At 45.5% G+C, this 26,996-nt stretch overlaps 1 protein-coding gene across 5 annotated transcripts in view; it reads left to right on the plus strand.

Moving 5' to 3' along the window:
- LOC142579872 (MAM and LDL-receptor class A domain-containing protein 1-like) overlaps positions 1-26,996 on the plus strand; it is a 245,253-nt gene that overhangs the window by 109,321 nt on the left and 108,936 nt on the right. For all 5 annotated transcript variants that reach the window (XM_075690505.1, XM_075690509.1, XM_075690507.1 and 2 more), the window contains exons 27-32: positions 2,109-2,234; positions 6,263-6,410; positions 13,487-13,598; positions 14,133-14,229; positions 17,761-17,811; positions 21,625-21,711. In XM_075690505.1, coding sequence (XP_075546620.1) covers positions 2,109-2,234; positions 6,263-6,410; positions 13,487-13,598; positions 14,133-14,229; positions 17,761-17,811; positions 21,625-21,711 — 621 coding nt within the window. The remainder of the gene's footprint in view (positions 1-2,108; positions 2,235-6,262; positions 6,411-13,486; positions 13,599-14,132; positions 14,230-17,760; positions 17,812-21,624; positions 21,712-26,996) is intronic.

Here is a 26,996-nt window from a genome sequence, read left to right on the forward strand (position 1 = left end):
AGAAGTCGTCGCCGACCACAATGCTGCAAAAGGTTATTTAAGGTTGTTCAGGCCCCCCATGTTAATCAGAACCGCTCGAGACTCGGAGGAGAGTTGCAACCATGCACCAATGAAGTGAATACATGCTTTTCTACTTTTTTTCATCATCACGATGCCCGGCGTCATCGTTGTTTCCTGATTCTTGCTGTGAAGACAAACCTCACCCGATCGAGATCGTACCAGCTGCTCTTACGGAGAGAGAAAACTTGGCAACCTTGGCACTTGGCTTGAGTAAAATTGTATTAAGTTTTTCATGTCCTAACATCGGGAAAGTAAAGTAATCGAGAATGAGAGATGGCTTCACGCCCTTAGTTATACATTTGCATGTACGGGGCCATAACATACAGCACTGCATGTGATTCGATTTCATTGATGTGCGTCACGGAATTCAACCTTGCTGCAAAAGAAAAAACACACGTTAGTGCCTTTGAGACTACTTTGAAATGGTTCCATATTTGGCTTGCGTTGACCCTGGGGATTAAATGTTGTAACATGAACGCACTTCCAAGAAAATGTCCCATTTATCTGCAAAACCACAACGACATCTATATGAGGTCACATATCGCTGGCCCTCTTCGCTCCAAAACCACCAAGTTTCTCAAAAATCACTCTGACCTAGCAGAAGTGCGCTGTTTACGCAAATTGTAACACAGAGTCTCGCGACATCAAACATTTCTGGAGTGAGATCAAAGTGAAAATTTCCGTCGTGGAACAGGGTAGTGTGTCATGTGTCTGGTGCGACATTATTGTCCCAACGAGATCACGTCGTCATGGGATATATAGATCGTTAACAAGTGATGAATTAATATAGGTGGGGGGGATGCCAGTGAAGCCCTCGTCTAACGTGCCGCTATATTTGTAGCACCCACCTTGGGTGAATTCTCCTCTGCATTACATTTTCATTTGCAGCTGTGACCTTTGATTGTGGTCTCGAAACATATTTGCCACAAAGTGTGGTAGTACTGTTGGGTTCCGAACAAACCTTGCTGTTATCAGCGACCACAGCTTTCTGGTGGCTTTGTTCATGATTAATTCTGCAAATCAAGGGAGAAGGTTATGAGCAAACACGCACACCCCGGGACTAAGTACAATAAATATTGCAGATTCTATGCGCTATAGGATGCTATGAACACGCCATGTATTTAAGTCAGCTCGATAGGTTGTCCGCCTAAGCGTAACCAAGTCAGGGATAAAAAGCACCTAGGGTAGTTTGTAGAGAATCCACACTCGTAAGTTTGTAGACGGGTTGATGTATAAGTGCATTCGCGTAAACACGTGCATACATCGTTATCCACTTGCTTGGCGAAGAACGCTTTAAGCAGGCAAATGTATAATAACGTGTCAAAGTGTCTGGCTCAAGATATGCACAGCAATATTTGCGTGTGCAAGGCAAGCGCAGGCGGCTGCCCCCGAGCCTCCGACAAACTAATCAAATTTAAAATACTCCACGCAATGCGTTTCATAAGCCAAGTAAGAAAGTTAGAACCAAGAGTAGTTGTATAAAGCTGTATTTATCCCGACATGGTAAGACGAACTAAGGCTTCAACACGCAGCCTGCACTCCATGTGTGCCTGGGAGACTACTGAGGATAATCACTACAAGGGCCTAGTTGTTGTGGGCAGAAGCGGGATCGGAAAAGGAAGAGATTAAAGGAAAGGCAGCTAGGTTGACTAGACTGTGTCCGGTTTGCAGCCTTGCGCTTAGTGAGAGGAAAGTGGAACAGAGACAGACGACAACACGTCTGTGAAGAAGTGCGATAAGCGGGCCGGTGATGACAGTTGTCCTAAAGAGCAAACGCGTGAAAGAATATGGGTTTCACAAGTGTCAGATGGTCAGTCATAATGCGCACTTCGTTCTATCCCCATTTTCGGCTAAATAATGTTTTCGTAGTGTTCGTTTCTCCCAGTGCTGTACCCTGGAGCAGGTCCATAGTTTTACTGGATCGATCACATAATCAGTATTTCAGTTGATTGTACGTTGGTCATTTCTTTCTTTCCTTTTTTGGTGTAGTAGCGATCGATGAATTTGTAGCAACCAATGTGTTTGCGTTTGTTTTTCTCACGCTCAAGACTTTTGCTCTTGGGAGCCAGGCTCCTCGTGCCCTGTGGCCCATGGTCCGGGCCGTTTTGCCACCTGGATGCCCCGCAATGGCTCGGAGATAGGCTTTCGTGACCACACTCTGAAGAATCGGACAGGTGAGTGAGTTGGCAGCAACTTTTACAGTACACGCAAATATGAGCTGCAGCAAGAATTCGCGAGTGCCTTTCGACCGTCCCGAAAACCCAATCTCTTTTCCAAATGGGCACCCTCTTATACGTTTGCTCGTACGTCCGATGACTGCGCAAATAGTCAAGTGCCAATACGTTGATATATGTGTGCCATAGATAACTTCATCTCAGCAACTTTCACTTTCTTACTTGGCCGTATACTTGGCCTTTCCTTTATGGGCACAGACGTTAATGGAACAGAAAGCTCCGAAGTAGAGCAGAAACGCTGTCCATGACGCCATTTGACATGATGCACAAGACCATAGCAGATGTCTTGACCACAAGAAAATACTTTTGGTACTGATCAAGAAGCCCAGTGAGAGATAAGTGAGCATACTCACGGCTACCTTGGGAAATACATTGGACGCGTCTTTTTGTTCAATGACTGCGTAGAAAATGGTGAACCAAATGCTTAATCCATGCTGTCACTGTGCATTTTTGAAAACAAGTCACTCGAGATTGACCTCAGTTTTGTGGGTGATCAGTATGTAGACGACGAAGTATATAATACCTTAAGAATTTCAGGACATTTGTTTTCTGTGAAGGAGATTAACTGGCTCCATTTAAGCTATGTAGCCATAGTAACAAGGTAATATGATGCATAGAAAGACATATCTGAATATCTTAGAATAGGCAGAGATTCATCCCAGTCCTAGCGTTATGCTTCACAGGTGGGAAAAACTGAATTTATTTACAGGGATGTAAGATTTAAGGAACAATAATAATAATGTGGCAAATCATTTCCGTAGAAGGCCGCAAAATAGAAGAAAGTTTATGAAATGCAAAAATGTACATCCATTTGTATTGAAGCCCTATAGGCAACAAAGAATACTTGCTTGGGTTACCTGCGGAACTTCGGATACAAGACGAACGAATATCAATTTTTCCTTTTGTAATAATAATAAATGTAATGGTAATACTACTAATAATTGTGTGATGAATTACTTCCATCAGTGCAGTTTGATGAAGCATGACTAGAATCATCAACAGTTTGACTGAGTCCTTACCACCAAAAAATCGCTATAGTGGTGGAGTACTACAGAAAAAAAAAACACGAGTGAATACATACCAGAATGCATAAGCAATATAAAGAGCAACATAAGCTTGATGTGGGCGATTTTGTTTCGCATACTTGAAGAAAAGAAATATGATTGCTTTTCTGATGCGATAGAGAGGTCGTGAAGTCACGGTTGTGCTTTTCTTGTTTCTATCTATAGAAATCCTGTTTCTTCAAATAAACCTTTAGTTGGAAGTTAGCGCCTGACCTCGAACATGTTCTTCTTTTAGTGGAGTACTACAGAAAAAAAAAACACGAGTGAATACATACCAGAATGCATAAGCAATATAAAGAGCAATATAAGCTTGATGTGGGCGATTTTGTTTCGCATACTTGAAGAAAAGAAATATGATTGCTTTTCTGATGCGATAGAGAGGTCGTGAAGTCACGGTTGTGCTTTTCTTGTTTCTATGTATAAAAATCCTGTTTCTTCAAATAAACCTTTAGTTGGAAGTTAGCGCCTGACCTCCAACATGTTCTTCTTTTAGTCCGCGTCCTTGTAGCGTTCATTTTTTCTTCTTCAAGCAATACAAAGAAGCAGTGTTATTTAATAAATACTAAGGTATATCTGGCACGCCATAAAAAAGAGGGAAAGAAAGGTAATAGTTTAGGCGGCAAGACAGCACATATGGAGGCCTGCAATATCGAAATCAGTAAAGTAACGATTTCCAGGAGTGGAGAGGGCGGAGAAAAACTATGACCGCTTGGATTGCGTACGAAATGTGCGAAGCTCGGAATCGCTCATACTCTGGAAGGTAATGTTGGCTCCATTAGGCCTGTGTAAGATCCGTGAAACGCATGGACAGTTTGCAGCTCGCGCCTAATATTGTTTGGTTGAATAACGCAGGACATAACATACAATAAATAGTGCTGCCCAGACTAGGGAGGTCTAAGTGTACGTTAGAATATTCATGTTTGTGCAAGAAACTATGGTAATATAACTAAGTAACTAAATGTTGGCTTGTAACGAGAACTTTGTGATTAACAGACAGCCTCTTGGAAAAGCAAATGAGCACGTTTGTCTAGGGCCTGCAGTTACAGGGGAAATGAATCATGAGAAGAACATCTCCAGAAATAAACAGTTGCTTATGAGTGGGTATGGCAGACACTGTCAAACCATGAACGTGAGCGTATTAGTATGCTTAAACAGAAAAGCGTATGGTCGGTAAATTCTTTCAGCAGTACCCTACCAGACCGAAAATAGAAGGACTAAAAGGCCACTTGAGAGACCATACAACGAGAGATGACACACGTGATACGCATAACATTATGCGACACTACGACGAGAGAAAGGAACGGTGAACAACGGTGCCTATATGGTATTCTGGTTTAGATGAAAAGGCACAAGCTAAGGTGCCGGGCAAGGTTTATCCTTAGAACAGAACAGTGGATTATGGGAGTAGAGCAATACCTATATATTAATAATAACGCAGTTAAGGTCGGCATAGAGTTAATTGGCGCAAGAAGGTAAAATATATTTGCATGCATGGTGGGCAGTGGGCTAATGGGAAGACATCGGTCAATTCGAATCATCGTGTGAGGCCTTCGTCCACTGGTGGTCATAAGCTTTTTCTAATAATTGTGATAGTCATGATGACTTTTATTAAAGACCGCAAATGCATGTAGAATGAAAAAATAATTCCCCCAGAGGCTGCAAGTCTAACACAAACGTCGCCTCGACATACCTGTGCTTCTGGAGCGGATTCGCATAGCAAGTAAAGGCCTGATACGAAAAGGAACAAAGTCTAAAAAATACTTTAGGCTGCTTAGACTGATGTGCTTCAACCTTGATGGCTTGCACAGGAGATAAATATATTGAGAAAAAAAAGAGGCAGAAGCGAAACGAGCCCTTATATCTGCGTTGTGGCACCATTGTGTTCGTGACTCTAGAAAACTTCCGGTCGCTCATTTTTGGCGCTGGAGTTTGCCGAGGACAATCCAAGTATCTTGTGCCGGAGTTGACTATAGGTATATACGTCTTGATAGGTTCCAGTCAAGAAACACTCCTCATCAGTCGAGCTGATGTATGCGACTTTCTTGTGCATGTAGGAATGACATTAATTGATCAACGTTCTAGCAGCATAGTTAAAATAGTACCCGCCGGACGGTCCTACATATTCGCCGGCTCATGGGGCTTGCGTATTCTCTTCGTTGCACGCTTAATTTGGTAGGCTGAAACGAATGTATTTTGTGACCACTGTATGTAAGGTAAAGGGTCCTGGTGCTCAAAACTGTGAACCTATCTTGCAGGCCCGTGGAGAGCATTGCTTATTTAGAGCTACCGTTCGTTGGGACCATGCGTCCAACTCCTTTTCCTCGCATAACGCACGACTGTTCAGTTTCTCTCGCGTGTTTTGAAGCACTTGCGTTCCCGTAGTGTAATGTAAGCCGGCAGAAATAAGGCCCGCCATGTAAAGTCAGGACCTGGGCTGTCATATGTGATCCAGGCAAAAACTCGCTTAATAAGTAAAAATCATCTGGTTAGCGCCGCCCAACTTAAATGCTATAGAATAAGGTTGTTGCCACGCTCATTGTTTAAAATGCACTTTCAAAAACCGTAAAAGACGAAGCTGCGACACAGTGTAAAGAAAGGGGGAATAAGTTAACAAGGCGAAATTCCGCGAAAGCGTCATGGAAGGCAGATGCTCGATATGGGCCGTCACCAGGAGTCTAAGTAAACGACGCAAGTTCCTCGAAAATGGAATTGTAAGACATCAACCGCTGTATCTGGCAGAAATGCGATGTCGTTGTTTTACAGCCTCGGTGGTTTTCTCATTTCATTTTTTGTTGGAGGATTTGTGCATGATAGGTTTGTTCCTTCTGATGTTATACTTTGACCAAGCGTTGAGCTACACGAAAGAGAAAGGCTATGCATTTTCAATTCCCTCATTCATCGCAGGACATTACCTGTACCTGAACACAACTGCAGTGGACTCTCACCATCCACTGTCCAGGGTGTTCATGTGGTCGCGTCCGCCCACCGAAGCAACATGTGCCACTTTCTGGTTTAGCGGCCATGGAGCCCTGGGCCGTCTGAACGTGTACAGGTCAGTACAGCGGAACTCAATATTCCGATGTAAATGCCCGAGCGTAAACAGACTCCCCACTCCCTATCAGGTCTGTATTTACTTGCATCTAGTTAGGCGCTAATAGGTTAGATGGCTGGATCACGCATGATGGTTAAAAAAGACATTGCTTCCAGCAAATAACCTAACCTCTCTGAGCACTAGGGGATTCAATAGGAAAAGAAGTTCGGCAGCATATTACGCTCTTCCAACACGTGAAGGCGAAAGCCTGCTAGACGCGTGGTAATGCGTCAAGGTATACGATCGGAGGGGTCAGACTTTTTTCAAGACATAACGAGTCGATTTGTAAAGTAAACGTATGGCGCTGTAGGTCGATATCCTCAATGACACGTGTCATGCGAGCACTTAATGCCTAAAGGTTCTTTCTTTCTCTCTTTCTTTCTTGCTTTATTTCTTTACCTATTTATTGATTTATTTACTTATTGCCTTCTTTCGTTTTTTTTTCTTTCTTTCCTTCGTTCTTTATTTTATTCATTCATGTTCAGCCATTGCGTCTTTGCTTGGTTGGCGGGACATGAGCCATTGCTATGGCGATAAAATTTGTATCACTGGACTAGACGTCGCTGTTTTCGGGTATGAACCATTGCAACGTGCCACTTAAGGCTTTCACCTTAACAATGATGGGGTTTTACGTGCCAAGACCATGATCTCATTATGAGGCACGCCGTGGTGACTTACGGTAGAAGAGTGTTTATCCATTCTGTACCCATCGGAATGTGGTGTTAGTGGCCGGTATCGAACCCGCGACGTCGGACTGGATTTTAGTGCGATTGCGACTGAAGCCTTAAATATGCTGCCTATAAATATTGCGCAATGTGGAGTGCGAAGTGTTAATATATGCCCGTATTCAGGGTACTTCTGCACGCTGTGTTCAAGACGCCCAGGGAAGCAGAATTTTCCTTATCTTAATGAGCCCTATTCAGCTCATTTCAATTCAAAGTCGTCGATATTTTCTCTGCGCATATAGCACGTCTGTCCTTGCTGCGATAGGTAATAATATCAAAGCGAATGGTTTAGTTATGCTGAGAAAATCCAAATAACTCCTAGCAACATGCTGGCGCACTTTTACTACACGAAAGTAAAAATCAGAACGGTTACCCTGTAGTATTGTCAACTAAATTATAAGCCTCATAGTTCATCATATTTTTCGTTCAAGCAACATTTTTACCTGTAAATTTGATTTTTCTCAATCTAACAGACCCCCCTTCCCTCTACTGTAATGCCCACTGGGCGATATGTAAATAAGTGAACCCAGGTAGTGCCACTAAAAACTTGATTTAACTACATTTTGTCATATAGTATTGACGGTGAGGAAAGCACCAAAAAATGTGAATGATAAAACTAGCGTTTTATTTCCGGAGTCCCCCACTATGGCCTGACTCATAATCAGAAGGTGGCTTTGGCACGTAACACCCCATAAATATTTTAAAGGAGCATTTTTTTGGGCGACCCTGTGCCCTCAAAATCACGCCACACTCAAAGAACAACCATAGCGGCGAACACAGTCGGCGATCGTCGAAAATCTGATCAGCGGGTCAAGCGCGTCCGCTTTTATACATCAGTCATCGAAGGTCCCGGTGTAACCGCTGGTGCCCGCGTGCTTTCGAGAAAGTGCTGCACAATTCGCATCGAGCATACATGCAGTCAGATTACACAAGGTTCGCTGATAACAGACAGCGGGTAGGAGTATCGGTAACATTCGAGAAACTTCCGGTACATGCAGGCGCATCCTGCGCTGAGCAATAACGTTTGTTAGGGGGTGACACGCGGTCACCTTATAAAGATAAACAAGTACACGTGTCAATAACTTGCTCTTAAAAGCATCGTCTTGATGCTGCAAACAAACACAAAAGAGAGAAACAGACACCCGTACTGAAGAGACAACAATATAACAAAGCTCTTCAGCGTAAAAGGGCTTAAAACGCACCACATGAACCACAGATGGTGTGCGGCGCCGCAGTATTTGCGAAATGCCGTCTGGCACGACCTCATAGTCCAGTACGCCTAGGCGACGGATTTCCTTGTAGGGTCCGAAATAGTATCGCAGTAGTTTCTCGCTGAGTCCTCAGCGTATCAGGGTCCAACTCCAATACCGTCACCGGGCTGGTATTCGATGTAGTGCCGTCGAATATTGTAGTGCCGCCTGTCGGTCCTCTGCTGGTTCTTGATCCGCAGGCGAGCGACCTGTCGGGCCTCTTCAGCACACTAGGATGAGTAAAGGCAAGGCGCAAAAGACAAGGACTGAAGAAGGACACAAACGACAGGACCGGCGCCCTTCTTGAGTCCTGGTCTTTTGCGCATTGCCTTTACTCATTAAAGCATGAACCAACTAGCCCAAGCAAGATTTACTTGAGAACACTAGAGATAGGCGGTGACGTCGACATTTTCTTCGTCGGTGACGTGCGGCAGCACGGCGTCGAGAATCGTCGTTGGGTTCCTTCCGTAAACCAGCTTGAACGGCGTGGCCGGTGTTGTTTCTTGTATTGCCTTGTTGTAAGCAAAGGCGACAACTGAAGCACGGAGTCCCAAGTCTTGTGTTTGACGTCGACGTGCATTGCTAGCATATCCACGAGCGTCTTGTTCAGTCATTCCGTTGGGCCATTTGTCTGTGGGTGGTAGGCAGTGATCCTCCGGTGACATGGCTGGCTATGCTATAGAATGGCTTGAGCAAGATCAACTGTAAAAGCCGTTCCTATGTCAGTAATGAGGACTTCTGGCGCACCATAGCGCAGTTGGATGTTCTGTTCTCGATGAGAAATTTTGCTAGTTCTGCTTCTCGTTTCCTTGCCCGTTTCGGCGTAATGGGCAAGGCAGTCGGTGGCCATGACAATCTACTTGTTTCCATATGTTGAGGTCAGAAAGGGCCATAAAAAATCCATCCGATCTGCCAAAACGTTCAGCAAGGAGGCTCAATCGGCTGTAGTATACCAGTTGGCCTTGTCGGTGGTATCATGCGTCGCAGGCAGTCATGACATGTCTTGACGTAGCGGATGACATCTGCGGTCAGGTGGGGCAAATAGTACTTCTATTCTTGCTAGTGTACGGAAAAACCCAAAGTTGCCGGCTGTTTGATCATCGTGCAGGGCATGCTAGACTTTTGGCCGGAGTGCTGCTGGCACAACGAGAAGATAGTTTGAGTGCACTGGGGAGAAATTCTATTTTTTTTATTACGAGGACGTCGTTGCACAAGGAAAACTAAGACACTCAAAGCACAAGTTTCCTAGGGACAACATCGCTCTTGCCTTCTCAGTACTCCAGAAGGCTTCGTAACTCTGGGTACGCTCATTGCTGTTCGGCGAAGTCGTCTGCACTTATTGTTGCTAGGAAGGCGTTGTCATCCAGTTCTTGTTCCCCTGGCGGGACAGTAGGTGCGTGCGACAGGCAGTCAGCGTCACAATGCCTCCTGCCACAATTATACACCATGGTTATGTTAAATTCCTAGAGTCTGAGACTCCATCAGGCTAGTTGACCAGAAGGATCCTTTAAGTTGGCCAGCCTACGGAAGGCGTGGTGGTCGCTTACCACTTTGAAGTGCCAGCCGTATATGTAAGGCCGAAATTTCGCCGTAACACAAATGATCGCAAGGCACTCTTTCTCCGTCGTTGAATAATTCGCTTCCGCTCTTGCAGCGACCACCAAACGTAAGCTATTAGGCTTTCAGCTCCGCTCTTCCTTTGAACTAGCACGGCACCGATGACTACGCTACTTGTGTTGGTGTGGATTTCTATCCGGCGGTGACAACAGCCGTCAATCAGCTCCTAAAATGCGTCATCTTGCCGTGTTTTCCGTGCAACGTCGACGTCGGCTTTCGTGAGGTGAGTTAATGGTACCGCAATACTTGAGAATTGTCTCTTAGAAAACGCCTGTAATAAGAAAAACAAAGGAATCGGCGCGTAGCCTTTCTGTCGACGGGCAGCGGGAACTTAGCGGTGGAAGTTGTCTTCTGCGGGTAAGGACGAATTCTAGAGTTGCTGATAACGTGCCCTCGGAACACAAGTTCTTAGCGAACCGGCACTCCTCCAGCTTCAGGGTGAGTCCAGAGGGCTTAATCTCCTCTAGTACTGTCCGAAGCCGCCTCAAATGATCTTCGAAATTCGTGGCAAAGACTAGAACGTCATCCAAGTAAACGAGACGAGTCTGCCCCTTCAGTCCGGCCAAGGCTGTACCTCACGCGCTAGAACGTTACAGCCGCAGAGCAAAGTCCAGATGACATCCCCTTAATTCGAGGAGGCCGTATGGCGTGATAAACAAGGTCTTCTATTGATCCCTTTCGTCGACTTCAACTAGCCAATAACCAGTCTTGACATACACCGACGAAAATCGCTTGAAATCGCTCAGTCGAGATAATGCCTCGTCTATAGGTTGGAGGGGTACACTTCCGTCTTCGTTGTTTTGTTCAAGCGGTGATTATCGATGCAGAAGGGCAGAGTTCCAACCTTCTTCACGAAGACCACAAAAGACACCCACGGGCTCTTCGGTGGTATCGTCGCCATATCGTCGCGCAGCATTTCGTCGACTTGTTGCCTTTCAGCTTCTCGTTCTCATGTCGACACTCGATAAGGGCTATAGCGGAGTGGTGGAGTGGATTCTTCGGTTATTATTCGATGCTGTCGAAAAACAGTCTTTGTATAGGCGAAAAAGACTTTCGAACTGTTGTTGCTTAGACATAGGGATGCTTGGATTTATGTCGAAGACTGTTTCGGGAACTACGGGGTTGCGGTAGATTCGGCGTAATCCGAAAGGACAAACGCATCACTAGTCTCCACGATTTGCTCGAGGTATGAGATCGTTATGCCTTTGATGACGTGCTTGAACTCCTGACTCAAGTTGGTCAGCATCAGTTTCGCTTTTCCTCCATGTAGTGAAGCCATCCCTCTAGCGGTACAAATTTCACGATCGAGTACTAGACGTTGATCGCCCTCAATGATGCCGTCGATGTCTGCAGGTGTTTCGGTGCCGCCGGAAATGACAATGTTGGAGCGAGGCGGTCTGCTCACTTGATCTTGGAGCACACTCAAGGCGTGGGGCCTACGAGAGCTATCCAACGGTATCGCTTGATGTTCGGCAGCATTATCAACTTTGATTTCAGGCCGATGATTGCACCGTATGGTTCAGAAAGTCCACGCCGAGAATGTCGTCTCCTGAACACTATCAGAAAATAATGAAGGTGGCCGGGTAGGCCCAGTCAGGAACGGTAATCCTTGCCTTGCAGATTCCTGTCGGCGTTATTAGGTGACTCCGACTTTGAGGGCCTTACTATGCAGTCTTAACCTTATTCAACAGGGCGTCGACTCATGATGGAGTAGTCCGTTCCTGTCTCCACTGGCACTGACTGCCTGGCTGTCGAGAAGCATGTCGAGGTCGGTGGTTCTTTGTCTTGCGTTGCAGTAAGGTCTTGGCATTGGATCACTGCTGCGCCGTGTTGACCTGTCTCTGGACCGTAGCGTTGTCGGGTCTTCTTTTGTCGGCGTATTCTTTCCTTCCAGGCGTCGTTGGAGTGGCGGCGTTTCGTTCATATATCATCGAGGTAGTCTTTTCGGCGTCTTCGTCGTCGGCAAAGAATCTTCTTCAGTTCGACGAACAGCAACCGCACTTCCATCAGTTGCTGCTTTAGTTTTCCGGATATGGGCTCGCAGAGCAGCCTCGGGCTGGGAAAGTGTATGGTCCGCGTTGCGGGGACCAATAGCGGCCTGGTGACAGCAAACGGGACGGTCGTCGAGGGCTCCACTGAGTAGCGGCGAAGGAGTTGGCATTATCACGAGAGCGTTCACCTTGCTGCGGGCGCAGTGCATTGACGGCGAACCCTCGCAGTCCCATCTCGCGGTAAGGAAATTTGTGGTAGATGTGGCCGGCTTCTCGGCTGTGATAGCAAGCGGATGCTGGCCGAGGGCATGCCAGACATCAGTCTTTCTTGGAATGCTGCGCGAAGCGATGAGTTGGCATGCTGGCGGCGGCGGTCGTGGACGACGGAACTGTGACGTTGCTGGGTGCTGCTGCAAGCGCGGAGGGATACGTGACGGCGCGCTACGGTGGCGCACGTCATTGCTTCCGGCCGATTGCGGCGAGCACAGTCGGCTATCATCGATAATCTGATCAGCGGGACAAGCGCTTCGGCTTTTGTACAAGAGTCATCGAAGGTCACAGAGTAATCACTGGGGCCAGGTGTTTTCCAGAAAGAACTATACAATTCGTGTCGTGCATACGTGTAATCAAATTACGCAAGGTTCGGTGAAAACAGACAGCGGATAGAAGCATGAATAAAATTAGAGAAACTTGCAGTACATGCATACGCGACCTCTGCTGAGCGATGACATTAAGTGGGCGGTGAAGCGCGGTTACCTGATAAAGGTAAAGAAGTACACCTGCCAATATACTTTAACACAGATCCATCGTGCAATTACCATGAATTTAGAACATAGCTAGCTCGTTCCCACGTGCACGCTTCCATTCGCGATATACACTGAGCACCATCTCGCTGTATATAGCCAGCTGAAGGTTAAATTACAGGCTAATGACTTGCTAATTCTAGGATAAGCTGCTGTTACCATGTTATTGGTAGAGACAGAGCACAATTTATCGTGCTGAAAAATACAGCACGACACAGAGGTGGCATTACGCTTAGCTTAGCGCTGTTGGTTACATAATCATGCAATATTGTTACCTTCCCACATCTAAAGAATATTACATCTGAAGAAGCATGCCCGTAGCACTTACTTTAAAGTAATTACGCATGTTTATAGAGCTGCTCAATTTACGATTGACCGTGTAGGCTGCACAAATCGTGAAAATGGCGCATATTGATGGACAAAGTTGTTATTGAAGTAATTCAGAAACTTTGCCTGAATTTGCCTTGTGAAATGCGGTGAAAAATAGAACATATGCTCGCTGAATTTCGATGCCTAGGTAGGATGACCTGTTTACATGTTTTGCCATCCACTGAAAGTCACAGCATGAGCGACAGTTACCAAACTAACTTCTCTACAACTTTGTGTATTGAATTCAATCGCGTGCCCTGTGTGTTCGTATTGCTGTGACAGATTCACGAAAGAGACTGTGCTACGGGACCCCCTGGTTTCTGTGTCTACGCCACTGACAGACGGCCAATGGATAGCGCGGCGGGTGACCATCGCATCTAGAAATAAGTGGAACGTGAGTTAAAATTTTATTTTCCTTCTGTTAGTTACATTTGTACTTTTATGTTCCACTTTCCACGCTCATGTTCCGCGGTGAGTGCTGACATGAGGCTTGAACCTCCTCACGCACTACTTGCTACTAATTTAAACCGGAGGACTGCCTTACATTCATGCCCGAGTACTCGGCCGTCCTTATATGTTTGAAGAGCCACGAGAATAAGCTTTCTTAATATCTCCAAGCAGATGGCAGTCGTTGTTTCTCGGCGTTGCTCAGAACAATTCTGTTACTTGCCAGACTACAAGCCCTCATTACTTTTTCTTCAAATAGAGGAGGCGCCATTTTATTACTTTCTGTATACTCTTTGCGGAAAAGATCGATATTTATCTGGTAGGAGAACCAGGGCAAGAGCGACGACATGCTAATGCAGGGAGCCACTTCAGAGCAAACACTGCTTTTTGTCATCTTCAGTGCAGTTATGGTTACAATATTTAACTGTAAATATACACGCTGTGCTGTGGTACTCACTGATTGCTTTTCTTTTGATATCAGCTTGTCTTTGAAGGCGTCGCTACCCCAGGAGTGACCACGGCTTCCGGAATTATGTTAGACGACATTGAGTTTCGTGATGGGGAATGCCCACCCTACGGTAAGTTGCACAGCGATAATTTATGCGATATGTCGTAGGTCCCTTTCATCGCATCGGTGCATTGTGGATCGGGGTTTTCACGAGTGGAAAGGGCGCAAGCTTAGATGCAAGGCTGATTTCATTGAAGGGAACGGGTTTGAAGGCTCTGTTAGAGATAGGAAAAGTTCCATCTTGCACATCACCACTTACTACAGGGACAAGCATAGTTCTTTTTGTCTCTCTTTTAAGTGGTGCTGCTGGAGGTGGATTTTACCAGCTTGCCAAATTTCTAATTCTAAAATAACGTTCTCCGAAGTATGGGCCCGATAACGGGCAACTAATGACTCTCCAGAGTTCCCCTTTCCGGGCGTCTATCACTTGCCTCCGTGACAACCACGGCGGCCGCATTTCAATAGGCGTGAAATGCAAAAACGGCGGCGTACATGGATTTAGATACACGTTAAAGAACCCCAGTTGGTCAAAATTAATCCGGAGTCTTTGATTAAGGCGTGGCTTGTAACCTTATTGTGGGTTTGGCAGCTAAAAGCCCATAATTTTGCTTCTCTGACATAGGTAACACTTGAATGCCCGAAGCTTTGTCACCTTTCGTGCGCTTGTTCTTGATCTTGCAGCATTCTGTGTCCCTGGAGTAACGTCTATTTCGTTTCATTCGCTTCGTCATCGCAAACAATGGACAGCATGGAAAAGCACATGCCTCCTTGCATTGTTCACATTTGCCCTCCTACTTTTGCAAACGTAAGACGCTTCAAAAAGCGTGCACCATATGGTTAACTACTTATAGGAAATTTTTTGCCTAAAGATGAACATTTTAATTAGAACCAAAATCCAAAAGCACTCTGCAACCCTTTGAAGAGCAGTAGTTGTACAAGGAGTGTCGCTGGAGCGAACGTTTTGACAGAGGAACTTCATCAGGGCAGCAACTGCTTTGTTGCTGTGGCAGTGGCTGCGCTGACGAGTCCCCTTGAAGAAACTTTGGCTCCATCGACACTCTTTGTCCAATTACCACTCCTAACTTCAAGCCTCCGTCTTCCTTCAAATTTTGTCTTGTGTGGATGTCGCATCATTTGCTATCCCGGGGGGATCTGTAGACGCCTTTAAAGTAAACTGCAACTGTCGTGTAGCGCAGAACAATGCCTTTATTATTGCACATTTTTGCATTGAACAAGATCAACCTTGACAACTGAACTGTCTCGCATCATGTGGCAGTCTGTAAAGCAGTCATTGATGCAGAGGTGGTGACTTCAAGGTATGCACCTAAATGAACACAGCCGCACAAGTTTCTTGAGTGTTCACCTTCATTGGAAGCACCATGTGCAAATGGTGGTTTTCTTGGTAGGAAATGTGACACACTGAAGTATTTTTGCTGGTTGCTCACGCATGATGTTCAAATCGGGATTTCTTTCGTTTAAGGGTCCCGTTTGTATTTGTAAGCGCAGTTTCGGCCTTTCGCAATATTGCGAGAGCAGGCTGACTGAGTTTAAAAATGCGTGTTTGGCGCTAGACGTCACACTTTTAACCAAAACGGTCAAGCACGCAGAAGGCGAACATGATATTTTTTCGTATCGTCATCAAAGAAGTCGGTGAAGCTGCCATAAGGAACGCCAGGATGGTTTTCTTAAACGACGTAATCCTGACCAAATTAGTAGGGATTTACTTGAAAGGCAGGCTTGAAAAACAGACGTGATTGGTAGACAGGTGACAGCCGGCGTTTGTGTAGCGCTTCTACTTTCGTTCGTGTTTTCATGTTGACCCTTGTTGGTTTCTCTTGTAGGCCCGAGGGAAGTTTGCTGTAAGTGCGATAGTAGGCAAAGTAACTCGTCAAAACAATCAAATTCGATTCAGGCCTATATTCGGGTTGACTGGAATACCAAGTCGTATTCCGTACGGTTCGTTGTTCTGCAAGGAGTGGCCATTGCCTAAGGTATATCTCTTGCTTAAATATCAATCATGGAGTGTGTAAGGTATGAATTCACTCGTTTCCTTACGTTTTGTAATTGAACGAGCAGCACTCCGAATCCTGTTTGGCGAGCCTCTGTGCACACTCGTGTGTATTCAAGGTGATATCGGGCCAGAGTAGGCGTGAAATTGGGGCTACTTTTGGTGTCTTCTTGGTCAGTTTGGTTTCATTTTTTCGCAAAGCCAAATCCCCAATAACACTCTTGTGACTACTAAAATGTGCATTTTTTGTTTTTTAGCAAGTTCGAAGAATCAATGGACCTTAGGGCTAACATGACGCCGAAACGTGTCGACTACTGTCATTTGTGAACTGTGCGGAGCATGGTCATCGACTTGGATGATAGTCGAAGAGGCACTCTGTCAAGTGAACTCAGACAGCTCGAAGTTCCAATTACAGCAGAGTTTCTTGCACGAATTCTATGTCTTGTCGCAGTAAAACTTGGTACCCTTCAATGATTCAAGACCCGGTAGCTTCCACGTTGTTGACAGTATCGCATATGATTTTCGTTATGGTGTGGGACGTTTTCCGGAAGTCCCAGGTTATCCAGAAGTATCACAACTCTGAACTGGCTGCCACTTTCAAATCATCTTCCGCTTCCATAAGTGGACGAGAAAGCGTTCAGAAACGCAACAAAAAAGCAAAAAAAAAGATATTGCATTTACGTGAGATGGCAAAACTCGATCAAGCCTCACAGCAGCGAAGTTCTCCAGTGTGGGCGCTGTTGTGACTTTTTTTTCCAGTCTAGCACTGTGAGTGAGTGAAAACTTTACTGAGCTTTAATAACTGTGTTGTTCTGCAGCTGGCGCGGATTCTTCAGGGCAGTCTTCCGCCTTGTATCTTCCCCGAAGGTCTTCACCCGCTGCCTAGTCCGTCCTCTATACCAATGGTTGGCTGCCCTCAGTCCAGGGCTCCGCTGGCTTCTGATGTCTGTCGTGCACGCCACACTAAACATAGCTGATCTTCGCAGTGGTCGCTGGACAGCAGTTCCTCCCATCGCTCCGCACTTGGGTGTTATATGGTTGGGACTACGTCAGTTTGTTGAGATGCCCATGTTATGTGCTAAAATGTTGGTTTCTCATTGCACAATGGACAATTGCCCTTATATAGTGTAGGTGCATTTTACTTAGCACGTTAAGGTTAGGGTATTACCCTGGTTGTAGTTGTCTCCATGCGACAGCTTCTTCCCTGCTAAGGGACTTGTGCGGCGGGGTCTCCCGCTTTCTGCTGCCTCTGTAACTGTCTATAATGATCGAGTGCTCTCGGAGTACAGGCGTGATGATTCTTCAACCCCCTTCGGGTAGGGTTAGCTGCTTCAAACATTTTAGGAGTAGTAGTGATGACAATTCTAAATATTTTGCGAAGGCGTCTGCTGAGCCTTTACAGTAGTTTTCGAAAGGAGCATTGTCGTGCGCGCAGCGGAAACAAACGTCATTATGTGTTACCACGAAGTGGCCTTACAATAATTTCTTACTGAGTGAAGTCAACATTGCCTGTTTAGTACAAACATATGCATTGAGTTGTAGTATTGCTTATGTATAAGTACAACCTTGTTACTTTTTTTCAAAACTTCTTAGAATACTGCACTTTCGAAGACGAATGCCTGCCTTGGTACGTTACAACAAATGGTAAGTGCGTGCCCTTATTGCTATTTTTTATTCTAAACTTACCTTAATGAAGGAGCTTTCCGTACTTCGAAAAAGGATCATCTCGCACTTCTTGTCCGCGCACTGATAGAACCACCATAATCACATGTTATACGAAAATAATCCTATTTGTTTCTTCTGCGAATAATGAATAAAACAGCCCACATGGTGCTTCAGAATGCATTGTGGAACTGTGCTACAGTAAAATATACAGCAATGTCGTTATGATTTTTCGTACGCCATTAATTTCTTCTGTGTCAACAATAAGGTTATTTCAAAATCTGCACAGAACAATCTAACCGCTTACGTAAGTTTCACTGATTAAGAAAAGGAATTTGGTTCCGCAGAGACACCACCATTGCGGACTAGGAAAATTACTGCTAGAAAAAAGAACTCACACAGGAAGAAACACCAAAGGCAAGCAAAAAACAAGGACAAGAAAAGGCAAACACCAAGAGTAGTGCTTGTCTTTGCCTTTTCTTCTTGCGTGAGTTGTCTTTTCATTTGCGCTAATTTAGCTCGACAGCAGTGCAAGATCATGAAGCCAAACAATTATTCTAAGGATACAAGCACTCATGGAGGCATTGCGTAATGAAGAAGAACATGAGGCACACGTGAATATCTTTGAAAATATCTTCAAATATTCTACAGCTCCCTTGCTTCTCAACAGTAAAGCTAGAAAATCACCTATCAAGAAAGGAATTAGGCAAGGAGACGCAATATCTCCTATGCTTTTAGCTGCATGCTTAGAAGAAGTACTCACGGCATTGGACTGGAAAATGCTTAGCAGTGAGGATCAGCTGCGAATATCTCAACAACTTTCTGTTTGCAGATTACATTGTCGTCTTCAGTAACACGGAGGGTAATTTGCAACAAATAATTTATGACCTTAACAGAGAAAGTATATTGGTAGGGTGGATGCATAAGATTCAGGTAATATTCAATAGCCTGGAAAGGGAGCAAGAATTGATGATTGCCCGTCAGCCTCTAGAGTCTGTGCATGAGTACGCTTATCTAGGTTGAGTACTCATGGGGAACCCTGATTATGAGGAAGAAATTTCCAGAAGAATCAAAATGCGTTGGAGTGCATACAGCCGGCATTACCAAATTCTGACTGGAAACTTACCACTGTTGTTGAAAAGAAAGTGTACAATCATTGCATTCTACCGGTAATATCTTTGGTTGCAGAAACTTTGAGGTTAGCAAGAAAGCTCTAGAACTAGTCAAGGACCACAGAAAGAGAGATGGAACGAAAAATTAAAAGCATACCGTCCAGAGACAGGAAGAGAGTGGTGTGGATCAGAGAGAAAACAGGGATAGCTCATATTCTAGTTGGCATAAAGCGAAAGAAAAGGAACTGATCAGTCCATGTAATGCGTAGAAGAGGCAACAGGCGGAACACTTGAGTTATGGAACGAGTGCCAAGGAAAGTGAAGCGCAGTCGAGGATAGTAGAGAATTAGGTACGGCGATGAAATGGAGGAAATTTGCAGGCGAAAGTTGGCATCAGCGCAAGAAAGGGGTAACTGAAGATCACTGGGAGATGCCTTTGCCCTGCAGGAGGTTTAAATTGGTTGATGATGACGATGGTGGCTAATAACAATATTTGCAGCTAAGGTAGGTTTTGTGTAAGCGCTTGGCTTTGAGCCAAGGAAGGGGAGTTCTACTCCAGTGCTTCGCCTTTCGGGCGAAACTGCGACTTTTTTACTAGTTCTAGCTTCGAAGTTGCTTTAGAAGTAACGTTTCTTTAAAAACTGCTGCTGCAATTAAACTCCACAGCACACGTATTGGAGTTTAGCTCTAAATAACCGCGGCATATAAAGAATTGCTTTAGCCTCACGACTCATTGTTTTCTATCTCCGCCTCATCATCTTTATTAATTGGCTTCTCTTGTTTTGCTTTCAGACAGCGCAGCTAGCACAAGTGCACTTTGTACACAGCTATGGTAGGAAGAAAATTGCTTTCGACTGTCTGTGTTAAAGTTCATGATGAAATTAAAACGAAGTGAGTTTTTCAATGAGGGTAGGAAGAATTAGAATCGATGAGTCAGGAATCTTGTTGTGCTTTTTTTCAATTCTTGATATCACACTGCTTATAGTGGGGCTGTCCGTAAAGGTCAGAATTATTAAATAAACATATTTGAGTCTTGTTTTTCTTGTTTTGTTTTCTAAATTGAATATTTTTTCCAAAACTGCTACTGGGAGAGCCTCTGCATTTTGGAAATGAAGGACAACAGTATGCTACACATATATAACTAAAGCTACATAAATACATGTGAAAAAGTAAGGCAATTCTTTCGCTTTTTTTACAAAGTTCCACTGCCAGTTTGAGATGCTGTTGCACTTATTTACTAAACGTCCATTAGCATGCTGACAGTCAATCTGGTTCAAAAGTTGTAAAAAGCAGTATCAGAAATCTTCCCAAAATTTACTGTACAACAGCTCGAATTTTTAAGAAAAAGTTACAAAGGTGTGCGAAATTCGAAGTTGGAGAAAAATACAAATAAAATGTTGTCAAGGTGCTTCATTTTATAAAAACGTACAAGGATGTTTGTTTGTTTCTCTTGTCAACGTTACTGTAACCTATACCTTTGTTTTTGTGGACATGTCTATGCTGTTTTGATTTGGCCTTCCGTTTAAACCCGCGTTTTTCTTTAACCTGCCACAAGTCGATCAACAAATCGCACATAGACACAATGACCCGTATGTGCTTTAGTGCGTTTTCTCCGTAGCAGATGCCGTGGAAATGGCGTTTTCGTACCAGCCTTTGCATTCTTCGCATCAGACGATAAAAAAGCACGAAAAACAACACACACCAGTTAATCCATAAACTTGTCAAGTATCGAGAAAAGGCATCAATATTACGAACGCCTCACAAACAGAAGGAAAAGGGGATATCGGTGGGCGAATATTTTTCTAAGCGACTCAGTCACACCAGGAAGCACTTATGGCAAACAACTGCTGAGCATAGGGAAAGTGGGGCTCAAGCAAATCTTCTTTGTGACAAGTTAAGCGTCAGTGGAGATCCTTTTGTTTGGGATGCAGAAAATCAAGTGCGCATGGGACTCAGTAAGAGAGCAACCTGACGACACCCAGAGGCAGATGAACGAGTACAAAAGAGGGCGGTTCTGTTTACATGGAATAATTTCGAGCCTGCCTCAATAACACAGCTATCAGAAAGGTCTGTAAATAAACGTCTCGCGTTATTAAATCTTAAGAGTAGACTAAAGTTCTTATACAAATTAATTAAATGACACAATAAAGCTAACATCACAATTGTCTTTTTTTTCTTCCGGATTCGCCACATGGCAGACACTATAGCTAACTTTATAATTCACGTGTACCCGAGGGTTACATATTTTCGAAAGATAAAGACATAACTCTCACAATAGAACAATACAAATAAAATTGATATTTTGACCAAACAATGCCGTACCTCACCCCAAAAAGGTAACGCCTCGCGCCTTTTCAAGATGGTATTGGCTGGGTCGAATATCCAGTTAAAAATGTTTGCAATTATCCATTATTAAGAAAAATACTAAACGAACTCATCCTTTGTGGAACAAACATTGTAAATGAAATAATAACCGAACTTATGTATCGCTGTACATGACATGGCGAAAAGATCCAATCCTAAAAAATTTGCTGGCAGACGTGAGAAGCTTTTCAAGATTTTCAAGTGGTCTATATATGTAACAACATACTTTACATATAGCGTGTATATCTCAGTAAAAACATTTTTCACGAACCAGAAATTAAATATGAAGTTTCGTTAATGTTTTCGATCGTCGCATTAGGACCAGGCAATGGGTCCACCTTTGAAGTGGAGCGGGCGGGATCCTTCGGCAGGCTGCCTCAAGATCACACGACGCAGACCGAGGACGGTGAGTTTCCCAACAACTACGGTATGCGCTACTTCTGAGAGCTTCAGCATCGCTTGAACGTCTTGCTAAGTGACTTTGACACTTTGAATTCATTACTGCTTCAAAAGTCGGCAAACAACTTTCACGAAGTGCTTAATAAAATCTCACAAAAAGAGTTGGGTTCGTCATTTCTAGCGACCATTAATTTGCAGTGTACTCCTGTAGATGGTAAATTACGAGCAATAGTTGAAATTTAAACGAACACACTTGTAGCATTTTTGTTTCAAGATTATTTAAAGTGCCCTGATACGATTTGCGGAGATGAAGAAAACTTATAGAGTTCTGTGTTTTCTCTTTTTATTTTCCAAAGATACAGAGTGCGTATTTTTCGATTTCTTCCACAGCAAAATTCAATGTTTTCATGTGAATACATTTTTTACAAATATGCTTTTGCTGGCTTTGCTCGATGGGTAGTTTCTCGCTCGAGCCTTCCGTTTTCGTTTTCTGAATATCTGTTTCACTGTTTTCGTTCACAATAAATTGTTCTGTATAACTGCAGACCCTGCACTTTCGCAATGTAGCCTATACAATCCACAAAATAAAGTACTAGAAGAACAGTGTAGTTCGGGTACAATGTAAATCTGATTATGTATAAATTAGGGTTTGGCACAACTGGTATTCGAACACAAGTAGAACACACTTTATTCATAGCATTATGCGGGTATCGGCCTGGAAGGAATGATTCAGAAAGTTATGCTGCATAGGAACACTTCCGCCTTACTGTCCGTGAACTTTTCCAACTGCCCCACTGCAGCAAGCGCAGCTAAAAGTCTGCGAGAACCAGGGCATGACGTATTTTACGACAGTCATTTTCAGCCATATCACTTGAATTGCGCGCTTTTTGGTTGGTTGAGCAAAACCGGATGATCTGATTTACTGGTTGACACAGAGACTTCATCGCTCTAAGTGGTCGTCCCACAATACGCGTCCAGGGTAGAGATCCACTGTCCTCTTTGCGTCCACACCACCCCTCCCCCATCTCATCGTTTTTATTACCACGCCAGGCAACACGCCCTCAAATAAAAAGAAGTGAAACCGCTTCAACGTTTACCTGACCTCAACGGATGACAGCATATATTCTTTAGTGAGTTGGCGTGAGAACGGTGCGGAGTCACCATCCTCATCATCCTCGGCCGCCTTTTATACATGGCGCGCTCCGGCTTGCATGTCTCGGGCCTCGTGCTGCGCGTTGCGATATTAGAAGAAAAAGGGAAGAATAAAAGGGAGCGTCATCTGCTGTTGCTATCGCTCCGAATGGTTTTCAGCTCTTTTGTGCGCCGACTGACTCGTTGTAGTGGACCTAACCTCAGTCCCTATAACGTGGTTACCCGGACGTCATTGTACAACGAGCCCGACGTCATCGACGAGGCCATAAATGAGAGACCGACGACCAGCGCGGAGGGTCTCGCCACGGTGCATATTCACCTACCTGTCCTCTGGTCACAAAGTCCTGCAGCCTGGTTTACTCAGGTGGAGTCCACCTTCAAACTTGGGCGCATTACCTCGCAGTGCGCGAGGTACCTCCACACTGTCTCGGCACTCCCTAATGAGGTGGTTGAAGAGTTAGAAGACTTTGTGGACGCCCCCCACGACACCACCCCTATGACCACTTCAAAACGACGGTTAGCAACGCAAGTCCATGTCTGCACGCAGGCTCTTCCAGCAGTTTCTCCAGGAAGAGGAGCTCAGCGGCCATCGACCGTCCGCACTCCTGCGTCGTATGCGGCGGCTCTTCGGTGACTGTAGGCTGGACGCAAACAGCCCGCTGCTGAGTGAGCTGTTCCTTCAGCGCATGCCGCTGACTCTAGCCGCGTTGGCCACCACATCAGCTGATCGACGACATCGCTGATAATTCAACAAGAGGCACTCTGGCAAAAACAAGCGTTCCCCTGTCGCACCTTGAAGTTCGGCAGTCTCGCCTTGAGCAAATGATTGGTGAATTTGCTGAGAAAATTACTGCACTATGGTCTCTACCGCGACTACGATCGCCGTCCCAGACTCCCTTTTCGGTCCTGGTCTCGGCTTTCTCGTTCTCGGCTTTTCGGTCTCGGTTCTGGCCCTCATCGTGGCGCCTATTGCTCGTATCACCACAAATTCGGTGCCAGAGCACGTCAGTGCTGTTCCCTTTGAAGCTGGCAGAAAGACATGCCGAAAATTCACCGATCGCAATCCGGTGACCCTTGCCATACGACAAGCCGCCTGTTCTGCGTCACCGACAGGATTGCCGGACAGCGATTTCTAGTGGACGGAGGGACAGAAGTCAGCGTCGTTCCTGCCATGTGACAAGACCGCCTGTGTGAAAAGAAACGCGCTCCTTGAAGCAGCCAGTAGCATTTCTATCCACTCATATGTCCAGCGCTTTCTTACCATCGATTTGGGTCTGCGACGCACCTTTTGAAAGGTGTCCATGGTTGCAGAAGTACGCATTGCCATATTGGGTGCGGATTTTCTCACCTACTTTGCCCTTACACTTGACTTCCACGCTCGTCACCTCGTGGACACGACTACTAGTATGTCTGTACAAGGCATCCTTGCGCCTATGACTTGAAGCTCTAGAACAGTACCACAGATACCCCCATCTGCGTTCACCACAATTCTGTCAAACTTCGCAGCCATCAAGAAACCTTTCAATATTGAGATGCCAGTACGTCACAATATCACGCTTCATATTGTGAAGACCAGCCATTGTTCTGCCAACTAAGACGCCTATCTGGTGACCACCTTGCCAACGCAAAGAAAGAGCTCGACCAGCTGCTGCAACTGGGTATCTCCAGTACTTCGTCGAGCAGTTCGTCTTCTGCTCTTCACATGGTACCAAAGCGTTACCCCGGGGGTACCCGTGCGGTGACTACCATGCCCTCCGGGCGTGCATCGTCCTTGATCGCTATCGACTCACTCATATTTATGACTTCGTAGCCGACTTAGCTGAAACGGCAATATTCAGCAAGATAGGTTTAGTGAAGACCAACCATCAAATCCCTCTACAGCCAGCGGACATCCCAATGGCTGTAATTGCGACACCATTCGGGCTTTTCGAGTGCGGCCGCATGCCGATCGAGTTGAGAAACGCTCCTCAGAGACCTTCCAGAGGTTTATAAACGAGGTCGTGCGGGGACTTCCCTCCATCTTTGTTTATCTCGTTGGCGACCGCCTGGTGGCTAGTATTTCCCCCGAGCAGCATAGGAACAATTTGCAACTGCTATTGTCTCTGCTCCAGAAATACGGCCTTCTCATCAGCCCCGCAAAGTGTGTCTCTGGAGTTTCTTGGACACCGCGTGACTCCCAACGAAATTAGACCATTGGAAAGGATAGTTCAAGCCTTATGTGAATTCGCTCGCCCAACATCACTGCGAAAGCTCCGCGATTTTTTTCGGCTGGTCAACTTCCACGGCCATTTTCTTGCTAACATCACCCGAATTGTACAGCTGACCGAGCTTCTCAAGATCACTAAAGCTCCATCCACTGCACTCTCCTGGGCATCCGGTGCCGAAAAGTCCTTCCAAGCTGACAAAAAGGAGTTGGCAAGTGCAACCCTGCTGCAATAACAGCCTGATTTGAACGAGTTTGTTCATACTAAATAATGTAGAAACAGTCAAAAATTTAGGAAGGAAAAGCAAAGGGACACTAAACACTTACAGCGCACGAGAGGTACGGCGCCTCAATTTCATCTCCGAGTTCACCGTGGACATACGATACATTGATGACCCAGTCAACGCGCCCTCAGGTGCCATCTCCTGTATCGACGCAGTATCCATCGTCACACTGGACTTCGAGGAAATTGCCACGGCGCGGCGTTGAGACTTCGAACTTCAGACCTCGGCTCCTCTGCGACGTCATTAGCGCTGCCCGACGTACTCCCTCCATTTTCTTCAGGCACTATCACTTGCGACGTGTCAAGGGGTTGAACAGGCCCATTCATAGCATACCGACTCTATCATCAGGTATTTCACAAGCTACACAACGCAAGTCATCTCGGTGTTCATGCTACCCAGCGTCTACTTACCTCTCGTTTTGTGTAGCCCAGTGTGAAGTCTGATGTGCGCGGATAGGCTCGAGAATGCTTTCACTGTCAACTCTCCAAGATGACACGACACAAGAAGTTGCCAATTCGCTCCTTTTGTCGACCTGATGCCCGGTTTGATCGAACATCGACATCGTTGGCCCGCTGCCATCATCCTTAAGCGCTTACTACATACTTGTGTAGGCCGTTATACCCGCTCGCCTGAAGCATGGCTCACTGATATAACGGCACTTACAGTGGCTTCCGCGTTTATCAGTGGCTGGATCTTCGCTCCAGCGTTAGTACGACCGATCGCAGCATAGAGTTCGTATGTGATCTCTTCCGCGAACTCACGTGCCTGCTTGGCCTTCGCCATATCCGTACTACCGCGTATCACCCCTCAGAAGAAGGAATAGTTGAACGTCTTCACCATCAACTTCAAGCCGCCTTGATGGCCCTCCAGGCTTGTTCTTCTTGGGTTGAAACGTTCCTCTCGTCCTGCTAGGCTTGCGCTCCTCTTTCAAGGAAGAGCTCGTCTGCACAGCTGCGTAGCTGGTCTATGGCACAACGTTGCGGTTACCGGGTGAATTTGTGGCACCAGCTACTGCGGCTACGCTATGTTCCAGACAGCTATGTTCAGCAGCTCCGGTTTCTGTTTGCCCGATTGCATTCTGGCTCTAGTAGAGTTGCGTCCTCTATTAATGTTTTTGTCAGCAAAGACATGCCTACTGTGAGCCACATTTTCTTACGGCGTGAAGGCATCCGACCATGTCTTACGCGTCCCTATGGCGACCCTTTCAAGTTACGCAAGCGGGGATAAAAAACTTTTACCTTCGACCTCAGCGAACGTGAAGAAGTCGTGGCGATAGACAGGGTCAAACCAGCCAACCTAGAGACCTCGTCATCCTTACCCGATTTCAACGACTTTACAACCAATGAAACGACAGATCTACCGGATCGCCTGGCATCAAAGGCTGTTTCTTGGGCACGGCTGCACCGTCGCTCGTCGACTTAAAGGTGGGAGCCTTCCAGCAGCCATCGTCATTTTCCTCGGTCATCTTTTACACATTGCGCACTCCGGTGCCTGTGCCTCGTGCCTAGCAATGCGAGCTGCGATATTAAAAGAGAAAGGGAAGCAGAATGAAAGAGAGCTTCTTTGCTCCCGTTATTGGTCCGAGTGGTTCCCAGGTCTTGCGCTCGCCGACGCACTGATTGTTGTGACGGACCTAAACTCAGTCCCTATACC

This window comes from Dermacentor variabilis, chromosome 4, assembly GCF_050947875.1.
Source record: "Dermacentor variabilis isolate Ectoservices chromosome 4, ASM5094787v1, whole genome shotgun sequence".
NCBI lineage: Eukaryota > Metazoa > Arthropoda > Arachnida > Ixodida > Ixodidae > Dermacentor > Dermacentor variabilis.